Genomic DNA, 19,356 nt, shown 5'->3' on the forward strand with positions numbered 1-19,356 from the left:
TAAAGTAAGGAGGTCCACCTCACAAATCGCTCGCCCAGGCCGAAGGACTCCAGTACGCGAAGCAGGTACGGCCACTCGACGCTGTCGAACGCTTTCTCAATATCGGTCGACAGAACAGCGGCTCCTGGGATACGGCTGAGGTGAAATATGGATTGGAATAGGGATGCCCCAACCCTCTGTTCTGTGTAATTCTGAGTGTGGGCTAATTCTGGACCAAGAGACATGTAAGGGCTGGCAAGAAGCAGGATGTATAAATCAAAGAAATATGTTTGAAAATGGCTCAATTAAGTACTTGAGCAATTCAAAGTGGATTTCGGGGTTCTAGCAGTGGTAAGCTTCAGATACATACAAGTTAGGTACTGAGGTATTAACCAGTCTATTAGACAAGTGCCAACAAGCCATTTGACCCAGTTTGAGGAATTGCTTAGAGGGGTTTCAAGTGACACTCATCCGGTAGCCAGAATTTATTAGGTGGTAACTGATGGAAAGAACTCCCTGAGAAAGACTCACCAGGAGGAGTTTGGTGAGTCCCTCTCAGGATTTAAATTGGAAGCAGTATTCCCTTGTAAGATTTGCTCAGGTGGCACTGGAAATCCATTCATAAATATTAAACAATCTGCTTTGTGCTGGAGGGTATGCTGAGAGGTAGGCAGCTTGACACATATTTTATGGAAATGCACTCGCATACAAAGCTTCTGGAAATAAGTAATGGGAACCACAGAGGGAATCTTGGGCATTAAGATGCCTGAGTCCTTTCAAAGTATCTTATTAAGTTGGCTTGCTGTCATGAAAAGAAAGAAGACAAAGAGGGCCACTGATCTACATAAAGGTTCTACTGGCGACTAATCAATCACTTCTAGCTAGGTGGAGATCTCCAATGGAGCCACAGGTTCGAGTTTGATATTTTACATTAAAAAATGTTTTGACCTGTCCCTTTCTGCCTTCCTTCTCTCATTATTTGCTGAATTTGTTTATAGTGGCCTTAAGACTGTGTCACTTTACCACTGCTAACCAGTGTTAAAGTGCGTGAGCTCTCTCCTCTAAACATGGTGGAATTGGCTTATACCCAACTGGCATATTAATTTTCTTATAAGTTACAAGTTAAGTGAACTACACATGCCCAGGGCCTGTAAATTAAATATTGCTAGTTGGCCTGCAGCACTGATGCCACCCACTTAAGTAGCCCTTTGAACATGTTTCAGGCCTGCCATTGCAGAGCCTGTGTGCGCAGTTTTAAACTGCTATTGCAGAGCCTCTGTGCGCAGTTTTAAACTGCCATTTCGGCCTGGCAAAATAAACCTTTTGCCAGGCCCAAATCATTCTTTTTACTACATATAAGTCACCCCTAGGGTAGGCCCTGAACAGCACAGAGGGAGGGTGCAAGGACTATCTCTCCCATAGCATAACATTAAAGTTGCCTTATCACATTTTATAAGTATCATTTCCAAATAAGAAGAGATACCCAGTTCCCTGTTTGATGTCTCAGTCATCCTAATTTAAAATCCTAATTTTAGATTTGTAATTACAATTCTGAAAATGCCACTTTTAGAAAGTTGGTATTGTCTTGCCTCAGCCATTTGGTGCCTGCAGCCTGTCTCCGAGTCACATGACTGGGTGTGGGTGAAGATGGACATTGTGGTGTATTCCTTCTAAACAGCCACACACAATGGGGATCCTAGGAGTGACTGGATGGGATATCACTGGCAGGATGAGAAGGAGGAGCTGGGCACAGCCCCACTCACACGTGAATAGGCAGCGTCCTGTCTTCTCACAAAGGGCTACATACCGCCTGTAGTTAGTCTGGATTCAGAGCAGGAAAGGCAGGGCATCTGTGCACTTCAAATGCGTGCCTGTGCACTTCAAATGCATGCCTCTAGCAGCTTCTCCCCATTTCAAATGCATTGCTGTGTATAAAAGAAGGACCTCAGACACCAACTCTTAAGTACACTTAATGAACTGTGGATCATCTGACAGGATGAAGGACTGCTGTGTTGCTACAAGGACTGCCACTCTTCTGGACTGCTGCTCTAAAGGAACTGCTGTCCTGCTGTGCTGACCTGCTGCCCTCTTGCCTGGAGAAGAACTGGACCTAAAACTCCCATCTTGCACCAAGGACCCCAGAATGTCTCACAGAGGTAGTCTGCTAGCCTCCTGATCTGAGCCTCAGGGACATAAAAGACTCCCCAACAGCTCCTGGACCAATGTTCACTGAGTTTATGACCCCCCCTTCCCCTCAATGGTCCCTCTCCTGGGCCCTTGGTGTGGCTCTTGAAATGAAGTTGTTGGGCTTTTCACGACCATGATCGGGCCCTTTCACAAAGGAACCGCGATGCTCCCTCCGAAAAAGCAACATTAGCCGCCGCCAGATGTCTCTTTGCACTGCAGCATCACCCGCTCACGGGGGCCGCCAACTGAAGTTCCAGCCCGCCCTTCCGCGACGGGCTTGCTGGACCCTGGCCTAGACCTGCTCTTCGCACCAGGTGGACCACTGCCCACAACCATCTCCTTGCTATCGGAAAATCTCTCCAACGCTAATGGGACTCTTTGCACAAAACGAGAAAAGGTAAAACTTCAGCTGGACTAATCTGGACTGTATCCAACCCATGCTCCATCGTGGTCAGCATGAACTTTTGACTTTGATTCAGTCCAGCACGACCAGATAGTTGCGGCTGGTGCTTTATGCCTTTATTTGCTATATTGGAGTTTGTTGTTTAAAATTTCAAAAATCAGGTTCTACTGATTGGATTATTCTCCTTTTAGTCTTATTGTGTTTATTAAAGGACATTCTGTTTTTCGAACTTGGTGTGGCATCCTTTTGTGTGGTGTTTTCACTTTATAACTGTTTAAAGTGTTGCACAAACACTTTACACATTGCCTCTAGGTTAAGCCTGACTGCTCTGTGCCAAACTACCAGGAGGTTGAGCACAGGTTAATTTGGGGTTCGATTTTGCTCTACCCTACTAGGATTGTGGTTGCTGATTGACCAGGGTTCAGACCCCAGTCAACCAGTAACCCACTTGCTAACAGTAAGTATTGGGGATGGGAAAATATACATATTTATTATAGGGCAGGCAACACTCTCGCATTTCCCAGGGGCATAGCTCTTGGGGGGGAGGGGTGGTGAAACCATAAATAAATACATTTTTGGCTTGTAAGTTGGGTCTGGGGGCCCTGAGTCGGGTCTGCTTTGTCTGTTTGGGTTTTTCTTGTCATCCTGATTTGACTAAGAGATTGTAACTTACTCATTTTTTGGATCTCAAACGTAAAAATATATTTAGGCCCAAGTTCACAAAGATTTTGCGTCAGGGTTATATCACTCTTTAAATGAAGGCCCAATACAAAACCATTTTTGGTATTTACAAAATCACACAAATATTGATTTGCGTGGTTTTGTAAGAAAAAGCAACACAACGCAGGTCATTGACCTGCTTTGCATTACTTTGTGTCAGATAGGCATTCCATGGGTGGTGCATGGGCATTTCCGCGCATCCACCCATTGATGGTGATGCAAACCTATATTTAAAAAGAGTTGTGGACATGGATTTTAGCAAAAATAGTGTGCCTGCATGAGGTTGGCGTAACAAGGGGAAATATCTTTATTTATCCTCATTATTTCCTCTTTGCAGATGTGCTGCATTCTGCAACACACATACAAAGGGAAAAAGCCTCCAAGGATAGTTTTTGTTCAGGAAGTTACTCGAGTCCTTACTGCACAAAAACTATCTTGACCATAATGCAGACACCTTTGCACTATGGCGCAAGTGTGCCTTCATTGGCCCAAAGCAGCCCAAACTGTGCCAGTGCATGGAGAGAGTAGAACTGTTTGAAGATGCAGTCCTGACCAAGGTGAGGCAGGTACTACGGAGGATGAGATACCTTGACGAATGTTTGACAACAAGGTCCACCCCCTCGGCCTATCCCAGGTAGCAAGATGCTACCACCGCAAAAAAAGAAAAACAAACAGTGACTTTCCTTACAAGTCGGTGTGTTGTAAGTACAATCCACGCACACCATCCCTGCATGCCCAAGCGCACAGCTGGGCTTTCATTTGTTTGGTCCTGATGACAGCCATCCTGACCCTCAGAGCCACTGTTAGAACATGGCTGAATCATGTAGACCGCTTTGAGGATAAGTGGGATCAACGTAATATCCCACATATATCTTCCACTATATTTTTTGCCATTGACCAATACTTCCCTCATTAAAATGTATGTCTAATTGACTGGAATTCTTGAGCAAATTTTAAAACTGCACTTTTCACTAATTAACTAATCATCACTGTTCTCCCCTCAAAAAAACCAGCTCCTCTGTAATCAGGTGCCGCAGTATACCCTGGGAGCACTCGGCGACCAGGGTGGGAACCCTATGATGAAGAATGTCACTTACTAGGTAGGTGAGTGAGGGTTCTTTTAAACACCCTGTGGTTTCCTCGGCAGTGCACCTAAAAAAACACGAAAAAGTGGTTATAGGTACAGTGTTGAATGAAATAGGAGATCTGTTCTCATTTTCTTACTATATGAGAGAAGAACCGCGCCGTTTCTTTCAAGCTATGGCACAGTTCTGCTCTCCTCATGTGACACAACACTACCTCTTTGAAGGGATACCTCAGTGACCAGTTTACCACAAAAGTAGCAAACCTGGGTCCATAGAAGTACTCCTTGCATGGATGCAAATTTACTACTTTTAAAAATTCTCAAACATTGGCAATAGTAGGTTTGGAAAGCTATGCAGTCTCAGGTTTCCAAGTATACTACTGGCAATCAAGCGCCCAAAACCAATGCTCGCAAATAGTTTAACTACTGGTAATCCCTCTGGGTTTCATTCCAAACCATTATTTGTTTATCCACTGTACCACTTTATGCAGAGTGCCTGATTTAAGATTTAGCAGGCTGAGTAAAGGCAGACAAGAAGGTGGAGAACATTGTTGGTGTTACTTCCCAGCCACATTTAGAGATGTCTGCCATACCAGTTAAGGCGGTTCATGTCAATGTAGGAAAAGTGTAACAGACAGCTCCTCCAAGCATGACAGCTGGCCATCAAACTTTTCCTAAGTTTTATATTTGTCAGAAACAAACTTACAAAGTGGGAGTTTGCTTTTGAAAAGAAAAATACTAATGACCCCTACACGAGGTTTCTGCCATCGTGTGGGGCGGTCCTTTTTTTTCTGTTGGGCACCAGCAGTGGTTATTCCTGGTGCTGAGGTACATTAAAAAAACCACAACATCTGACAATCAACTCTAAATAGGGCGTGCAGTTGGATTTATTTATTTATTTATTTATTATTTATTTATTTGTGATATTTATAGAGCGCATGCAATGGCCCAAGGGCGTCTCGGCGCTAAGTGTCTGAGTGTTTACCCTAGAAAATGATGGAAGATTTATTGATTAAAGAGCCAGGTCTTAAGTTGTTTCCGAAAGGACCATAAAGATGGACTGGCTTTAATCGTTGGCGGCAGAGTGTTCCACAGCTTGGGGGCTGAAACCAGGAATCTTCTATCGCCCCATGAGACCGTTTTTGTCCGGGGTATAACAAGATCACCTGAACAAGATGACCGTAGCGTTCTAAGCGGACGATAAGGGATCAGATTACGGACAAGATGTGCTGGTCCTTGGTTATGCAACGCTTTATACACAATGCACAGGGTCTTGAACTTTATCCTGTTTTTGATGGATAACCAATGCAGCTCTTTGATGGTCTTAGAGGCAGAGTGATATTTAGGGATATTTCCCAAAAGCCTCGCAGCAGCGTTTTGTATTGATTGTAACTTATTCAAGACTCCCTCCTGTGCACTGAGAAACAGGGCATTGCAGTAGTCCAAGGTGGACAGCACAAGGGATGTGACAAGAGTTTTTCCGGCTTTATCAGGAAGGAAAGGGAGGATTTTTTTAATTAGCTTCAGTTTATAAAAGGCTGAAGAGGTAATCTGGTTGACATGTGGATGGAACGTGAGTCGGTCATCAAAGATGACTCCCAGATTCCTCACTTTGCTGACAGGCTGGGGGGGAGCCTAGAGAGGAAGGCCACCAATTAGATGACCACTCAGGTGTTAATTGTCCAAAGATAACTACCTCTGTTTTATCAGAGTTTAACTTTAAACAATTAGAGGCCATCCAATTTCCTATTGCCATCATGCCAGCTCTAAGGTCACCTGCCACTTTATGGCCATTGTTCTTAATGGCTAGAACCAGCTGGGTATCATCAGCATAGGACGTAAGGCTCATCCCATGAGCCCGAATGACATTGGCTAAGCCCGACACATAGATGTTAAAAAGTGTCGGGCTTAGGGATGAGCCTTGAGGTACTCCACATGGCAGTGACATAGTGGACGATTGAAATGGTCCCGTTGTAACCACCTGAGTTCTGTCAGCTAGGAAGGAGGCCAGAAGTTTACTGGCCATCCCTTGTACACCCATGCCCTCGACACGGTCAATCAGGGTAGTATGATCGACCGTGTCGAAGGCTGCAGACAAATCAAGCAGTATCAGAACTGCTGTACCCCCAGTGTCACGGATGAGTCTGATGGCTTACTTCTGATGGCTTACTTCTGATGGCTCCTTCTCCGTTGGACTGATGGCTCCTTCTCCGTTGGACTGTTAAAGATAGTTTTCCACTGACAGAGTACATTTTACTTTGTTGTTGTTAAACTTGTGGTCCGTTCAACTCCTAATCGAGCTGGCGGACCTTGAGTATGGTAGACACTGTACTCATTTGCCACTGCAACAAATTACCTGTCCACCAAATTCTGAATCAGCTCCAGAGGCCCACCTAATGGTAATCCGTGCTGACCCTCATCCTCATGGAAACAGTCCATCCCGAACCTTGATCAACTCACATAATATTCACCCTGTGGACCACTGCTTTTTTAGTTGGTAAATTTGAGATTCAAGTCACCCGCACCGAATCGCACCGACTTAGCTATGCCCCTGAGTGGCCCACCTTGCTAGCCACCTTATTGAAAGATCGTATGGTGCTTATATGCTACAGAACTCTAAGGGCCCAGCAAATACTGCAATATGGAAGTATTTCTGGGATTCCCTTATTCTTTAAAAAAACATCCTCCATTAATCCCTGAATTCAGGGCATGTTTGGTTCATTTCATATAACAAATCCTTGTAGCAAATCGAACCTTTCTCTTTCAGTTACAAACCGAGACCAATCGCCGGATGGTAAACTACATTATTAGCTATTATTATTGTCAGCTGATTTATTTGGACTCCCCTGTTAGCGTTTATTTATTTGATTTATCATATTGCCTCCGTGATCTAATTTGTACCAGGAAATGAACATCAGCATTATACGGTGTAATGAGTTCTTGCTTCTAAATAATAGCAGGATTCAATCAATTACATTATAAGAGAGAAGCTATTAATGCCTCAGGGTGAACAATGCAAGATGTCTGAAAATCCAATCTCAGTGGACAGGCTAAACGCTGGAGATGATTTCCGGTAAGTCACAGTGAGAGGCTCTTGGGGTCTGACTCACAAACACAGTGGAGACCTGCAGCAGATCCCTAGCCGACATATATCCTTTTTTTTTCTATCTCCACCTGTGCAGAATGTGCGGCACATTAAAGGACTGCCACTTTTTCTCTTGACTTCCTACTTCTTTTTATTGGGAAATATTATTCTTTGAGGCCACTTTCCCTACGTAACATGCGCTGAAAAATAGGGGTGTACGAAATTTGCATAATTTGCCTTGGCGTAAATTTGGAAACATTTGGTTTTTATGAGGCACAAATATGCCGAATGCAAAACCAGTATTTAGCACAACATTTTGAAGGAAAACTGCTTCCTTGCATCCATTTTGAATGCGAGGACGTATTTTGCTCTAAAACAATAAAACGAAAAATCCAAGCGACGCAAACATCTGCTGCTGGTGTTCTGGTCACTAGCTTTGTTTTCATGTTTTTCTGCGAACAGTGCATAATTACGCGATGTGGCATAATAGCATAATTTCAGGAATTTTGCGCATTACGCGAAATGCAAAATTACGCTTGGTTATGCGGGCCTAGAATATGGCGCATTTGTCCAAAGTTTCTGGATATTGGGGCTTAAATGAGATGTGCAGACAGGAGTAGGAAATACTCACAACGTTCACGTCAGCTACATTTCACTTCCCTGACTTCTGCTATAACACTCCCTTAGTTAGGAAAGGGCCACGTCTTGTGTTTCCTCGTGTGGTCATGTTCTTGAATTGTATGGTGGCAGCGCCATGTACAATGTTAGGGCCTGAAACTGTGGAGCAGGAATGCTGTCTGTCGCAGCGGACTGGAGTAGGTGAAGAAGGGCCTCTGTACGTTTCCTGAGGGCTGTTAATACAGAACGTATTCATAACTGCACCTGCTGCGTCTCGCGTCGTCTTATTAGAGAGCGAGCTTCTCTCCACCCTCAAAGAACTTAGAAATGCCATCTGTGCACAATTTGAAGGCCTGCATTGCAACGTCCTTTAAAATCCAGGGGACATCGGCAGACGTGTTCTTTATCTTTGCTGCGTGTTTGTTTGTTTGCGCGGGTTCCAATAAGCTGTTTAAAGGGGTTAGCTAAACATTTGGGACTGGCATGTCCCGACAGATCAAAGTATAAAACTTACCTGTAACAACTCTGCTAACCCTGTAGGGTGGAAATGTTTCACTTTTTTCTTAAGAGAGAGCTGATACCATGCTGCCTTAGTTTTCTTGATGATGTGTTCTCTGTTTTTCTGTTTTAAAAAAATACATTTTTTCCCTCATATGACCTCCGTAGCTTTAGCAACCTCTCGACCTGGTCCACCAATGGTGCATATAACTTGGTGGGTCCAATCTTAGCTGGTATTCTTTGCGGGGATCACCCGTTGCACACAACCTGAGCTGACCTAGAGGTTTTAATCATTGGAACTTATCCTCTACCATAGTCTAATCTGGTCTAATAAAAAAAATGGATCATCCAACAAGTTCCAAAACAACCCAGTATCTGGCCTTTCTCTAAAACATTTACCCTCTGATCTAAGGCTCTAAAATATCTTACAGAATTCCACCAGGCATTCCACATGGGGGGTACCATCTGATGCCACAATTTACAAATCTCTCTCCTGGCCAGCAGGATCAGATCAAACACCAATTTATGTTGCAACCCTATTGGACCTAGCACCCCCCCCCCGGCGTAAATACAATGCCAAATAAAATAAGAGATGGGCTTACCTCCACAATGGTACCCAGGACCCCGGAGATAGTCTCACCCACACTTCTTCAAAATTTTTGTATCTTGGGGCAGGAAGCGAATACGTGAACATCATCTGCATTCTGACAACCACATCTCAGACAGCTGGCTTCTCCACCGCCCTTTATTCTGGATATTTTAAAAGGGGACCAGCATATCTTGTGGAGTGTGAAAAAGTGGTTTCTCCTGAGTGCGGAAAATTTAATCAGTGGGTAAAGAATGTCAAGAGATACTTGTCAGAAATCTTTCAGCTCGTCACTCAGCAAGTAATTCTCCCAAACCCGGTATGGCTGTTCCATCTTTCTATTTACTGCAGCCAGGAGATGGTTATACCATTGAGCCACTTCTTTCTTCCTTGGGGCCAAATCTTGTAGGCCATTTTCCATGGCATTTTCTTCCAAAAGGGACCAGCGTTGACTCTTACACCAAGATGAAAGCTGATGAAACTTAAACCTAGACAGAGCTCCACTCGTAATATGACTCCAAAAGTCCCAAGGATGACATTTATTACCCACTACATCTTTCCAGTGTCAGACTCCAGCCTCTTTTAATGGCTGAGCTAGAGCATCCAAAAGACACTCCAGTGTTCCAGGAGAGCCCCACACTGGGGCCCAATTGCTATAATAGGAAAGTCCCAAGCAGTCTCGACAGTCCGACCATAACTTGGGCCACCACACGCAACTTCTTCAGATGGACTTTTAAAAAAAATGTGGGGAGAAAAATTTGTACATGAATCCCAGCTCCACTACACCTACTAGCATAGCTTTAAACATGCTGAGAATCATTGAGTCATCTGGAGTAAGCAGTAGCATCCTACAGTTTGTTAATTGGTAGGCCAAACAATGCAGATGGAGGTCTGGTAAGCCCATGCCCCCTCTCATTAATTTGCACCTAAGTTTTTTCCAGGACAGCCTGATCCCTTTACCTGCCCAGATAAAGGAAGATATCTTGCCCTGAATTTTAAGAATATCCGCTTTTGCAAATTCTAGGGGGATATGATTAAACAGATAGGTGTATTTCAGGAGGACACACATCTTAATCAAGTTAACCCGACTGTAATGGGAGAGTGGGATATTCTGCCATCTTTCTAATAAAACATCAACCTCTTTCGAAACGCTATCTAAATTGATTTTAGGAGTTTCTCTAAGGTCCTCAGTTATTATAACTACAAGATATCTGAGCTCCCTAGCGAAGATCCCCTCCTGATCAATGATGTTCCATGCCATAATCTCAGTTTTGTCGTAGTTTATTTAGCAATCCGATAATTTACCAAAGATCTGGGCTTCAACAAGGAGCTCCCGGAGTAGTGTAACGTTAGAGGATAATAAAATAAAATCATCCGCAAATAGAGCTAGTTTCCTCACAAACCCATTTACTTCAAGAGGAGCGATCTTCTTATTCAGTCTTAAACTCTGGGCTAAAGGTTCTATATATAAATCGAACAGAATGGGGGACAACGGGCAACCCTGCCTAGTGCCACGCCCTATTTTAACAACAGGAGAGAGGCTACCGTTGACCAAAATCCGAGCCCGGGGGGATTTATATTTTTTTAAGAACTTCCCTAAAACCGTCGACGAAGTCAAAGACCTTCAGGGTCCTATCCAGGAAATGCCAATTCACGCGGTCGAAGGCTTTGGCTGCGTCGACAGTAATGATTGAAAGAGGGAGACCCTGTGATGACGCCAGATCAACCGCCCCAATTAAAGTGTGTACCAGTTCCGACATCTGCCTACCCGGGAGGAAACCCTTTTGATCCTCATGAATTATTGGCCCAATGATCTTACAGAGCCAGTTGTTCAAAATCCCAGCAAAGACCTTATAGTCGACATTTAATAATGAAATTGGCCGTAATTACTTAGATCCTTACCAGGCTTTAGAATCAATGTAATAACTGCATCACTCCAGGAGTCAGGCAGAGGGGATGTACCATCTAAGATCTCATTTTACAGCTTCAGCCAAACTGGGATAACCTCCCCCCTCAATACGGAATAAACCTCAATATGGATCGCATCGGGCCTGCCGATTTCCCTTTCTTAGCTGTATCTGAAACAGTTAATATCTCACTCCCTGTTATTTCAAATGTAAGGATTTTTTGACTAGGCTTAGTTATTTTTGGAAGCTGTTTCTCTTTGAGCCACCCATCAATGCTTTCCTCTATAACCTGAAGTTCTCCTCGATATAACTCCTGGAAGAATGGCGCCAAAGCCTGTTCTATATTCTCTTTATCCTCTGTGATTTGTGTACCAACTTTAATCTTACTAATATAGTTGTTAGATCTATCAACCCTACTCTTCATAGCGAGAAGCTTGCCACAGTTCTACCCTTGCTCAAAGTCCCTCATTTTACTTGCCACCCATTTTTGGAGTAAGATCTCTCTGACTTAAGTCTGAACTTCAACTGCAGCTCTTCAACTCTCTTTAATAAGTTATCGTTCTCCGTTCTGAGAGGACAGCTCGCCTTTAAATCTGCTTCTGCCCCTGCTATCTGTAGTTCTAACTTGGCCAGTTCTTTCCTCTCGGCCCTAGCCCAACCCACAACCGCCCCTTTTAGTATCCCTCTCAGCCAAGCCTTAAAAGTACCCCAGACAATGTTCAAGGGGGCAGACCCCAAGTTGTCTTGAAAGAAGCTAGCTGTTTCAGACTTCAGAAAACCAGGAGTTGAGGATTGCAGAAGAATTCGGTCCAATATCTCTCGGGTTACAGAAGATAGGAGATGGGAATTGGGTAAGTGGATGGATGCATTAAGGGACCAGGGAGCTCAAGTTCAGCTAGGATTTCCTGCCTTTCTAAAAGTTGTATGGGCTAACAAGATGTATAATTTTAGGTTCCCGGAGGAAGTAGACAGCTTCTTGGCACAAACTAAATCAAGCTTATAGTTTATAGTTTAAGGGAATTCAGCATCTATCGTTCTTGTTATTTTTGTTATTTTACGTTGGAGGCTGGAAAGCTTTGGCTCGAAAGGCAATAGGTTATTTCCAATGGGTAGTCAGGGAGGATTCCCATGGGTGGATTGGGGGTTTGGGAGGTAGTGGGGGTTTTCACGTTTGTTGGTGGGGAGCATTTGGAAAAAATAAATTTAAAAAAGGCATAGCAACAATCTCCTGTGACATAATAACCTCCAGTAGTTACAGCAGAGGGTGGAGTCAGGATAATGGTGGATGATAGACCTGCTCGGGGAGGGAATCGGTACCATGAATTCTTTTGTTGGAATGTTAACGGTTTAAGGGTTAAAGGAAGACAGTGCCTGATTCTTCAATACTTAAAAAAGAGTCCAGCTAGGATCCTTATGATCCAGGAGACCCATCTTTTACAATTAGAGTGTAAGGCATTATTTGGAAAACAAAGATGGGTTCATAAGATCATAGCCTCAGACCAGCAATGCTGCTCGAAGGGGGTTGCTGTTATACTTAAAGGCGAATTCAGGAGTCGAGCTCATTAAGTTTCAGGTCGACAATAGAGGGCGCTGGGTTATTGCGGAAATCAAATGTCAGGAGTCCAAATACACGCTGGCGACTATGGGCCTAATGAGGACAATATTACGCCTCTGAACAATCTTTGTCTTGCCTTGGCCAACTATGAGGCTCCTCTGATATTGGGAGGAGATTTCAATGTGCTTTTAAATAACAAGCTAGATAGGTCCTCCCTCAAACGCAGGTAGCAGTTCCGTGTGCTAAAGCCCATTTCCCGACTATATTAACATTTTTTAACCTCTGCGATGTATGGCGGAAAAATTGGGAGAAAGTAGGGAATACTTATAGCAAGAAGAATTCTCATTATTTCAGAATTGATTATATATTTATGGAGCACTCAGATCTCGATAAAGTTAGCTCAATCGAATACCTGCCCATACACCTATCTGATCATGGTGCCATAGTTCTTAACCTGGAACTCCCTCTAGAGCTCTCTCCAAGGAGATGGACTCTAAAAAGGAGATTTCTTCTGCAATCCTCAACTCCTGATGATGTGTTCTTTGAAGAAGAAATCTGAATCAAAGGCTAATTCAAGACATTTTGTACCGGGTGCTAGATTGCAGTGAGGGGTGGTGGGGGTCAAGGTTGCTGTTGGATAGCTACGCTTTTACTTAGGTTATTTGATTTTGTTGGTAAGCAGGGAAATTTCAGTCTGTCAGCTGCCTCTCAACTAGGTTCAAGCGACACAAATATCACATGCATACATACATTCATACATTTGTCATGTTTAGCTTTAAGTAATTAACCACAATACACCCGAGCACACCCAATCATTATATCTGTAATCCAACAAAGGAGTCAACAGGGGATAGAGTGGAGTTACTTCTGCACAATACGTTTCAGTTATGTCTCTGATCAAATGTCCTTTCAATTGAAAACCAGGCACAGTCTTGAATTATGACCTTCCGTTATCTTTTATTTACACTTTTTAAAATACGAAGAACAGCAGCAGCCGACGCACGGTTCGCCCCCTGGGCTTTTTCAAGGCTTTAATACCGAATCGGTAAATTACCGAATCCTTAAATCCTATGTAGGGAGCACTCAAGTGAGTGCATTTTTGATTTAAGGATTCGTTATTTACCGCCTACTACAAGTTGAGACTGTGGTAGGTGCTTGGGCTTGTTTAATAGCTTGTGATTTTCGTGGGTCGACTAGTACTCCTTCTTGGTTAAACACATTAGCACTTTTCTTTGTGCAAAGTGATGCCATGCTCCCAGAGTCGCTTCAGTGTGGCTCACTGGTGCTTGTCGTGTTCTGCACATGTTGCTGAATGGATGAGAATGTCATCACTGACATTCATAACACCTTGTAGTCCGGATAGTGCCTCCCTTATCGCGTTCTGAAAAACAGCAGCAGATGATATGCCGAAGTTCAGCCACTTGTACTGATGCAGCCCCAGGTGTGTGCTGAATGTTGTGATGTACCTTCTCTGTTCAGCCAGGAGCAGCTGGTGATGTTCCACATTAAGTCCAATTTTGAGAACCACAGTGAACCATTTACATCAGCTATTATATAATCCATTGTCGGTGTTATGTGGTGTTTTCGTTTGATGGGGCGGTTCAGGAGACACATGTTGATACACAAGCGTATTTTCCCAGGTTGCTTCGTTTTTCAGCAATCACTATCAGGAGACCCAGGGTGTTGGCCCAGATACCTACTCAATTACACCATGTGTCTTGAGCTTCTGAAGCTCCTGCTCTTCGAGTGGCCGGTGGTGGAAAGGAACCCGGCTGTGGCGTAGTGCAACATGTGTGATGAATGGATCGATGCACTGGTGGGGCTTTTTAGGCATTCTAGCCCACTGAAGAGTTCTGGGAATCATTCCAGTAGGTCATCGATCTGGTGTGATTTCACATTTCTGGCGAATTATACCAAGCCTAGCTCTTTGGCAGTGTGACTTCCTATTAGTGTGTCAGCCTCTTTACCTATGACGTGGAATGTTGTTCTGACTTCTTGGTCATTGGACTTGACTTGCACCGCCATGCGTCCTTATAGAGGCTGTGGTGATTGGCTCCTGTGTGCATATATTCTGGTGTGTGAGGGGGTGAGTGTCGGCTTCGGTCTGAGGCAGTTATAATGCTGGACTCCCATGACATTAACTGATGGTCCAGCATCGATGACGGCTTTGACTTCGGATCTGGCTATCTGGAGGACAGACATGGGCTGTGGTGTCCAGTGACATTTTACATTTTAGCTTTCTACTAAACAAGATGAGTAACGCCTCTTCCTCTTTTACGTCAGGGGATGAATTTTACAGCTGATGATTTTGACTTTGGAAGGGTTTGGATGTGTCTGACAGCACCAAATTGGTCAGGGATAGCTGTTGCACTGCCGTTGCTGGTAGTTTACCTCTTCAGGAGCTTCTGTTCTTGGCTCTTTTCTGACAGATAGATGCAAAGTGGTTACTTAATCTACAGCTCGAGCATGTGCAACCTTGTGCAGAGCAATCACTGCTTCAGTGGTCTTCATGGCCACAGTATCCACACTGAGGTCTTGTGGGCGGGGCTTCACTTGTCTTGCCGGTATCATTTTTCCTCTTCATGCGGATGGCGTCAGCTCACTCTGTTTTAACAGTGGGGTCTTCTCTGGTGCTTGGGTGATGGCCAGGTTCATCTCATTGGCCCTTGCTGCTGAGAGGTTGTGAGTTCTTGCTAAGATGAAGTTATTGTCTGTACTAATGTTGGGCTCTCTCAGGATTAGGCTTTACAGAGTCTTGCCGCGACACCCCTATATTATTTGGGCCCTGATCTCCCTTAATTGGTCGTCCGGTGTACAGGTACTTGCCATCTCGATCAGTCTTGAATAAAATGAATTGATTGACTCCCCTTCATTTTGTTGGGCTTGGTGGATTTCGAATTGTTCAAAGTCTGGATTTAATTGCTGATCAGAGTGAGCTCTGAGCGCTCTGACGGCTGCACCATAGTCTGTGACAGGGTGGTGTTGGGCAAATGTTCGAACAATTTATATATCTCTTCCCCTGCATAGTGAATTAGCAGAGACCATTTGATTGCGCTTCCGTCTCTCGCACAGCAATGAAGTAATTATCCAGATCTTCCAGCGAGGAGAGGCTGTCGCTGGATCTGCCAGTTCTCTGAAGGGCAGCAGTACCCCTGTGAGCGCATGTTTCTGATGAGTTGCCTCTCAGGTGGAGCTGCATTCACGTCCTCAGTCATGGTGGGGTCTACCAGGGAGGAGTGTGCCGTGAATTATTTGTTTTTTCAGAGTCCTCTTTGTGCTGTGTGGCATTGTATGTGTCAATGCTTGTTTGCCAGGACCTGACACCCTTTTCTTTTTTCTTTTTCGTTTTATTTTCGTTATGCACTCCTGAAAAATGCCCCTTCCTTTGTGGTTGTGCTCCTTCTCTTTCTTTTTTTTCCTTCCTTTTCTGCATTGTATATTGGTAATCCCTGCCCAGCCATTAGGGACAGATTATGTCCCGAGCAGCCCTTGCGGATATGAGGACCACGGGAAGGCTGAAGGTGGTAGCAACACAGGGGGCCGTTGAGGAGGGAGCAGCAATAGTGCAGGCCCACGTACTCACTGTGTGGTCCAAGCAGCACACAGGTGTGGTTCAGTGGCAGGCCACCCAGCCTAATTCTCGGCCCACTGCGGGGACAAGGTAGCCTGGTGGTTGAGAGATAGAGAGACGGCCACAGCGTGGAGGTGGCAGCAGGAAAATTCAGGTCGCGTCCCGGGCAAAGCAGAGGCGGGGTCAGCGGGAAGGCAGAGGCGGGGCCGCGCACCGCCATGAGATAGTAGGTGGCACCACAGGAGGCGGCAGCTCTGGAGTGTGGGAGAGGGATCCCATGATCATTACCAGTGTCACGTGCACCCTTTTAGTGGTAAAATGGCCCACTGGTTAGGCCCACACAGACTCCCCAGGCCCACAAGAAAACACGTGCACTCAGGTTGTATGGTGCGGCAATAAGATCCCGTGCAGTCTACTCCCTACTATATAATAGCCTCTGGCCACACCTGGCCAGAGGGTGCACTTGCTGCATATACAGGTGAGGGCAAGCAGAGTGTGTCCCGGTGGCTCATTACACCCTACGCCTGCCAGGAAACAGGAGGAGAACTCAGGAATACCAAGAAGCAAAGAAACGTAGTGTAGGATTTCTGACCTGGAAGCAGAAACAAGCATGTAGAAAACCCCTGCCTAATTTCCTACCTAACTCGAGGGAACCAATAGGAAGAAAACAAGGAAAGGGAAGGAACAGGTAGTCGTGAATTGAACTAGTTGGGAGTGGAAAGCTGTACAACAAAATGGAATGTTGCCGGGCAGCATATGGACTGTTGTAATGGACTCAAATACTCCTGCTGCCTGTATTACCACATATATGGACCCTCAAACTAGAAATAACTGTACTGGGTCTAGTTTATCAGCCTAACTCTTATTGTCCTCTTTTCCATAGCTTTCATGGCTTACTACTGCCATATGTCTGGTATTTAAAGTAGATGAAAACTATAATGTGAAAACCCATATGTTATGTGCCCTTACTCAAACAAATTCATAGTCCCTCCCTCCCACCCCTCCAATAGTGTCAGCTTGATAACTTTTCAGAGTCCATACTCTTTGTCTGGGTCAAGATTTTAGAGATTTAGTTTTCCGTATTTGTCCTGTTTTGAAGTCGTACCTGTGCTAAAGGCAGAGTTGATGTTGTTGAGGATGGATGTGATGGCATTTCAATGGGGAGATTTCACAATGGATGATGGATGCATGTGTCTTCAATAGAGCTTGCCTTGAGGGTTCAGAATTTGAGAGAAGGTCAAAGTCCAGTTAGTGGTGAAGAGATGGGTCTTAGAAGGCAGAGTAGGTGCTAATTTAGGGTTGTTGATGTGGCTTCCTTATATGTCTGTTTTCCTTTTTGTGCCTCTCCTTTATTCTTGTCTGTCTGTAGGTTTACTTTGATAGTTATGGCATGTCGTGATTGATTTCTGTATTTTTTGCATGATTTTGCTTCCATAATAGATCTCATTAAGGTCTAAACATGTTTGAAAAGGTCTTTCAAGAAATAACATATCACCTGTTTATTCGGCCCTCCTCATCATAATCTCATGTCAATGTGGACGTTGTTGGACATACTGCTTGTTTATTCAGTCATTAAGTGCTATAATTACAGCTTTAACATTTGCTTATTTGTTTTGATTTCAATGTGGAAAAAGATCTTCAAAATGCAAAATCTCTGCTACTTGAGACTCCGACCCCTCTCCTGACACCTACAGCTGTGAAAGATTGTGCTGGGCCCACGGTTCAAGTACCACCAGTCTTGGGCAAACTCCCTGGGAAAGCAGCATCGTTTTCTAAAAGCTTGAACAGTGCAGGTACTATGATTCCAGTCAATTTATTTAATGAATGTAAAAAAACTGAGAAAAAGTAGAGTCTAGGGAAGAGATAACATATTCATTCCAAATTTGTTATCAAATGCATATATTTTAGATACTGAAAATTATATTTCTGCCCCTTGGTTTTATTTTGTGCTTCACACTAAAGTTTTAAGCACTCAGATAACAGGTATTACTATTATCCAATTTAATTGCATTCAGTTTACTGACCGAAGATGGATTAAGTCTGTTTTGATGGCATTCTTTTTTTTTTTGTAGAGTTTTATATAGCGCGAACTAGACCCGAACCGAATCAGGTATCAGAGCGCTTACATAGCACAAGTTACGTTTTTACATGAGGACACACACTTTCATGTTTTTTAGGCACGGGGAGATTAAGTGATTTGCCCAGAATCACAGGAGGTTTTTGGCGTCGTTACCGAGACTCGAACCCAGATCCCCAGGTCCGAGGTCGAGCGCCTTAGCCGTTAGGCCAACTCCGCTGCCCCTTCTCCAAGGTTTTGACTGTGGCTGTTTGGTGGCTTCGGGGGTTCTCTGGGTTGCCGGTCCTGACCAAATGTTTGGCTTGTGCTTCCACTCTTCCTCAGCCTCTACTGGTGGTAGAGGCGCTGTTTTGCTTGGGCAGTTGGGTTTCGAACGGCTTCTTGCTCCATTTTTCCTAGCCCCGTTTCGGTTTCTTGGTGGGTTGTTCAAATTTTGGGGGAGCCATTTCTGCCCTCACTGCAGTATCTTCATGGGATTCTCTTGTCCCTGCTGTCAGCTCCTCATCTGGGTTAGTTGGGGGTACATGGATTGACTGGGTCCAATTCTGCGGTGGTTCCTCTGGCTCGTTTCCATCTGTCCTCTTTCTTCCTTTTTCTATTATCTCATTGGGATCCCGCCCTGTGGTTTTGTCTCCCCACAGCCCTTCTCATGCTCTGTTTTGGGATTTGGGTTGGTGGCTGTTCAGTCCCACCTTGCTGTGAAGGGGTCAGTTTCTCCTCCCTCCTCTGTTGTTGGTTTCCACTGTTGCTGGTCTGTGGGGTTGGGGGGCCCTTAGAGGGGATTTGGTGGTGGTGGGCCACTGGTCCCTGTGATGTGGGTTATTCCCCTCTTTGATGGGAGTTGCCTGGTCTTTGGGAGGCAGTCTTGGTGTTTCAGGCTCTGTTGCAAGGGGAAATTCCACTGTTCTGTCCAGGCCCACTGTGGGCCCCTCCCCTTCCTATGCCGCCTCTGTTTTGTTCCTTAGGGTAGCTGCCTCTTCTGGCATGGGGGTAGTTTCTCTTCAGGTTCGCCTGTGTAATCAGATCAGCTGTTTGCACCGCTGTCTGCCCTACTATGTCCTGGCCACTCTGGCTTGGCCCTCTTCG

General features: G+C 44.7%; 1 protein-coding gene across 1 annotated transcript in view; it reads left to right on the forward strand.

Moving 5' to 3' along the window:
* Positions 1 to 19,356, forward strand: part of TMEM71 (transmembrane protein 71) — a 237,562-nt gene that overhangs the window by 141,353 nt on the left and 76,853 nt on the right. The window contains exon 5 of the mRNA XM_078686134.1: positions 17,828 to 17,960. Within this exon, the coding sequence (XP_078542260.1) occupies positions 17,828 to 17,960 (133 nt within the window). The remainder of the gene's footprint in view (positions 1 to 17,827; positions 17,961 to 19,356) is intronic.

The sequence above is a fragment of the Lissotriton helveticus genome, chromosome 4_1 (genome assembly GCF_964261635.1).
Source record: "Lissotriton helveticus chromosome 4_1, aLisHel1.1, whole genome shotgun sequence".
NCBI lineage: Eukaryota > Metazoa > Chordata > Amphibia > Caudata > Salamandridae > Lissotriton > Lissotriton helveticus.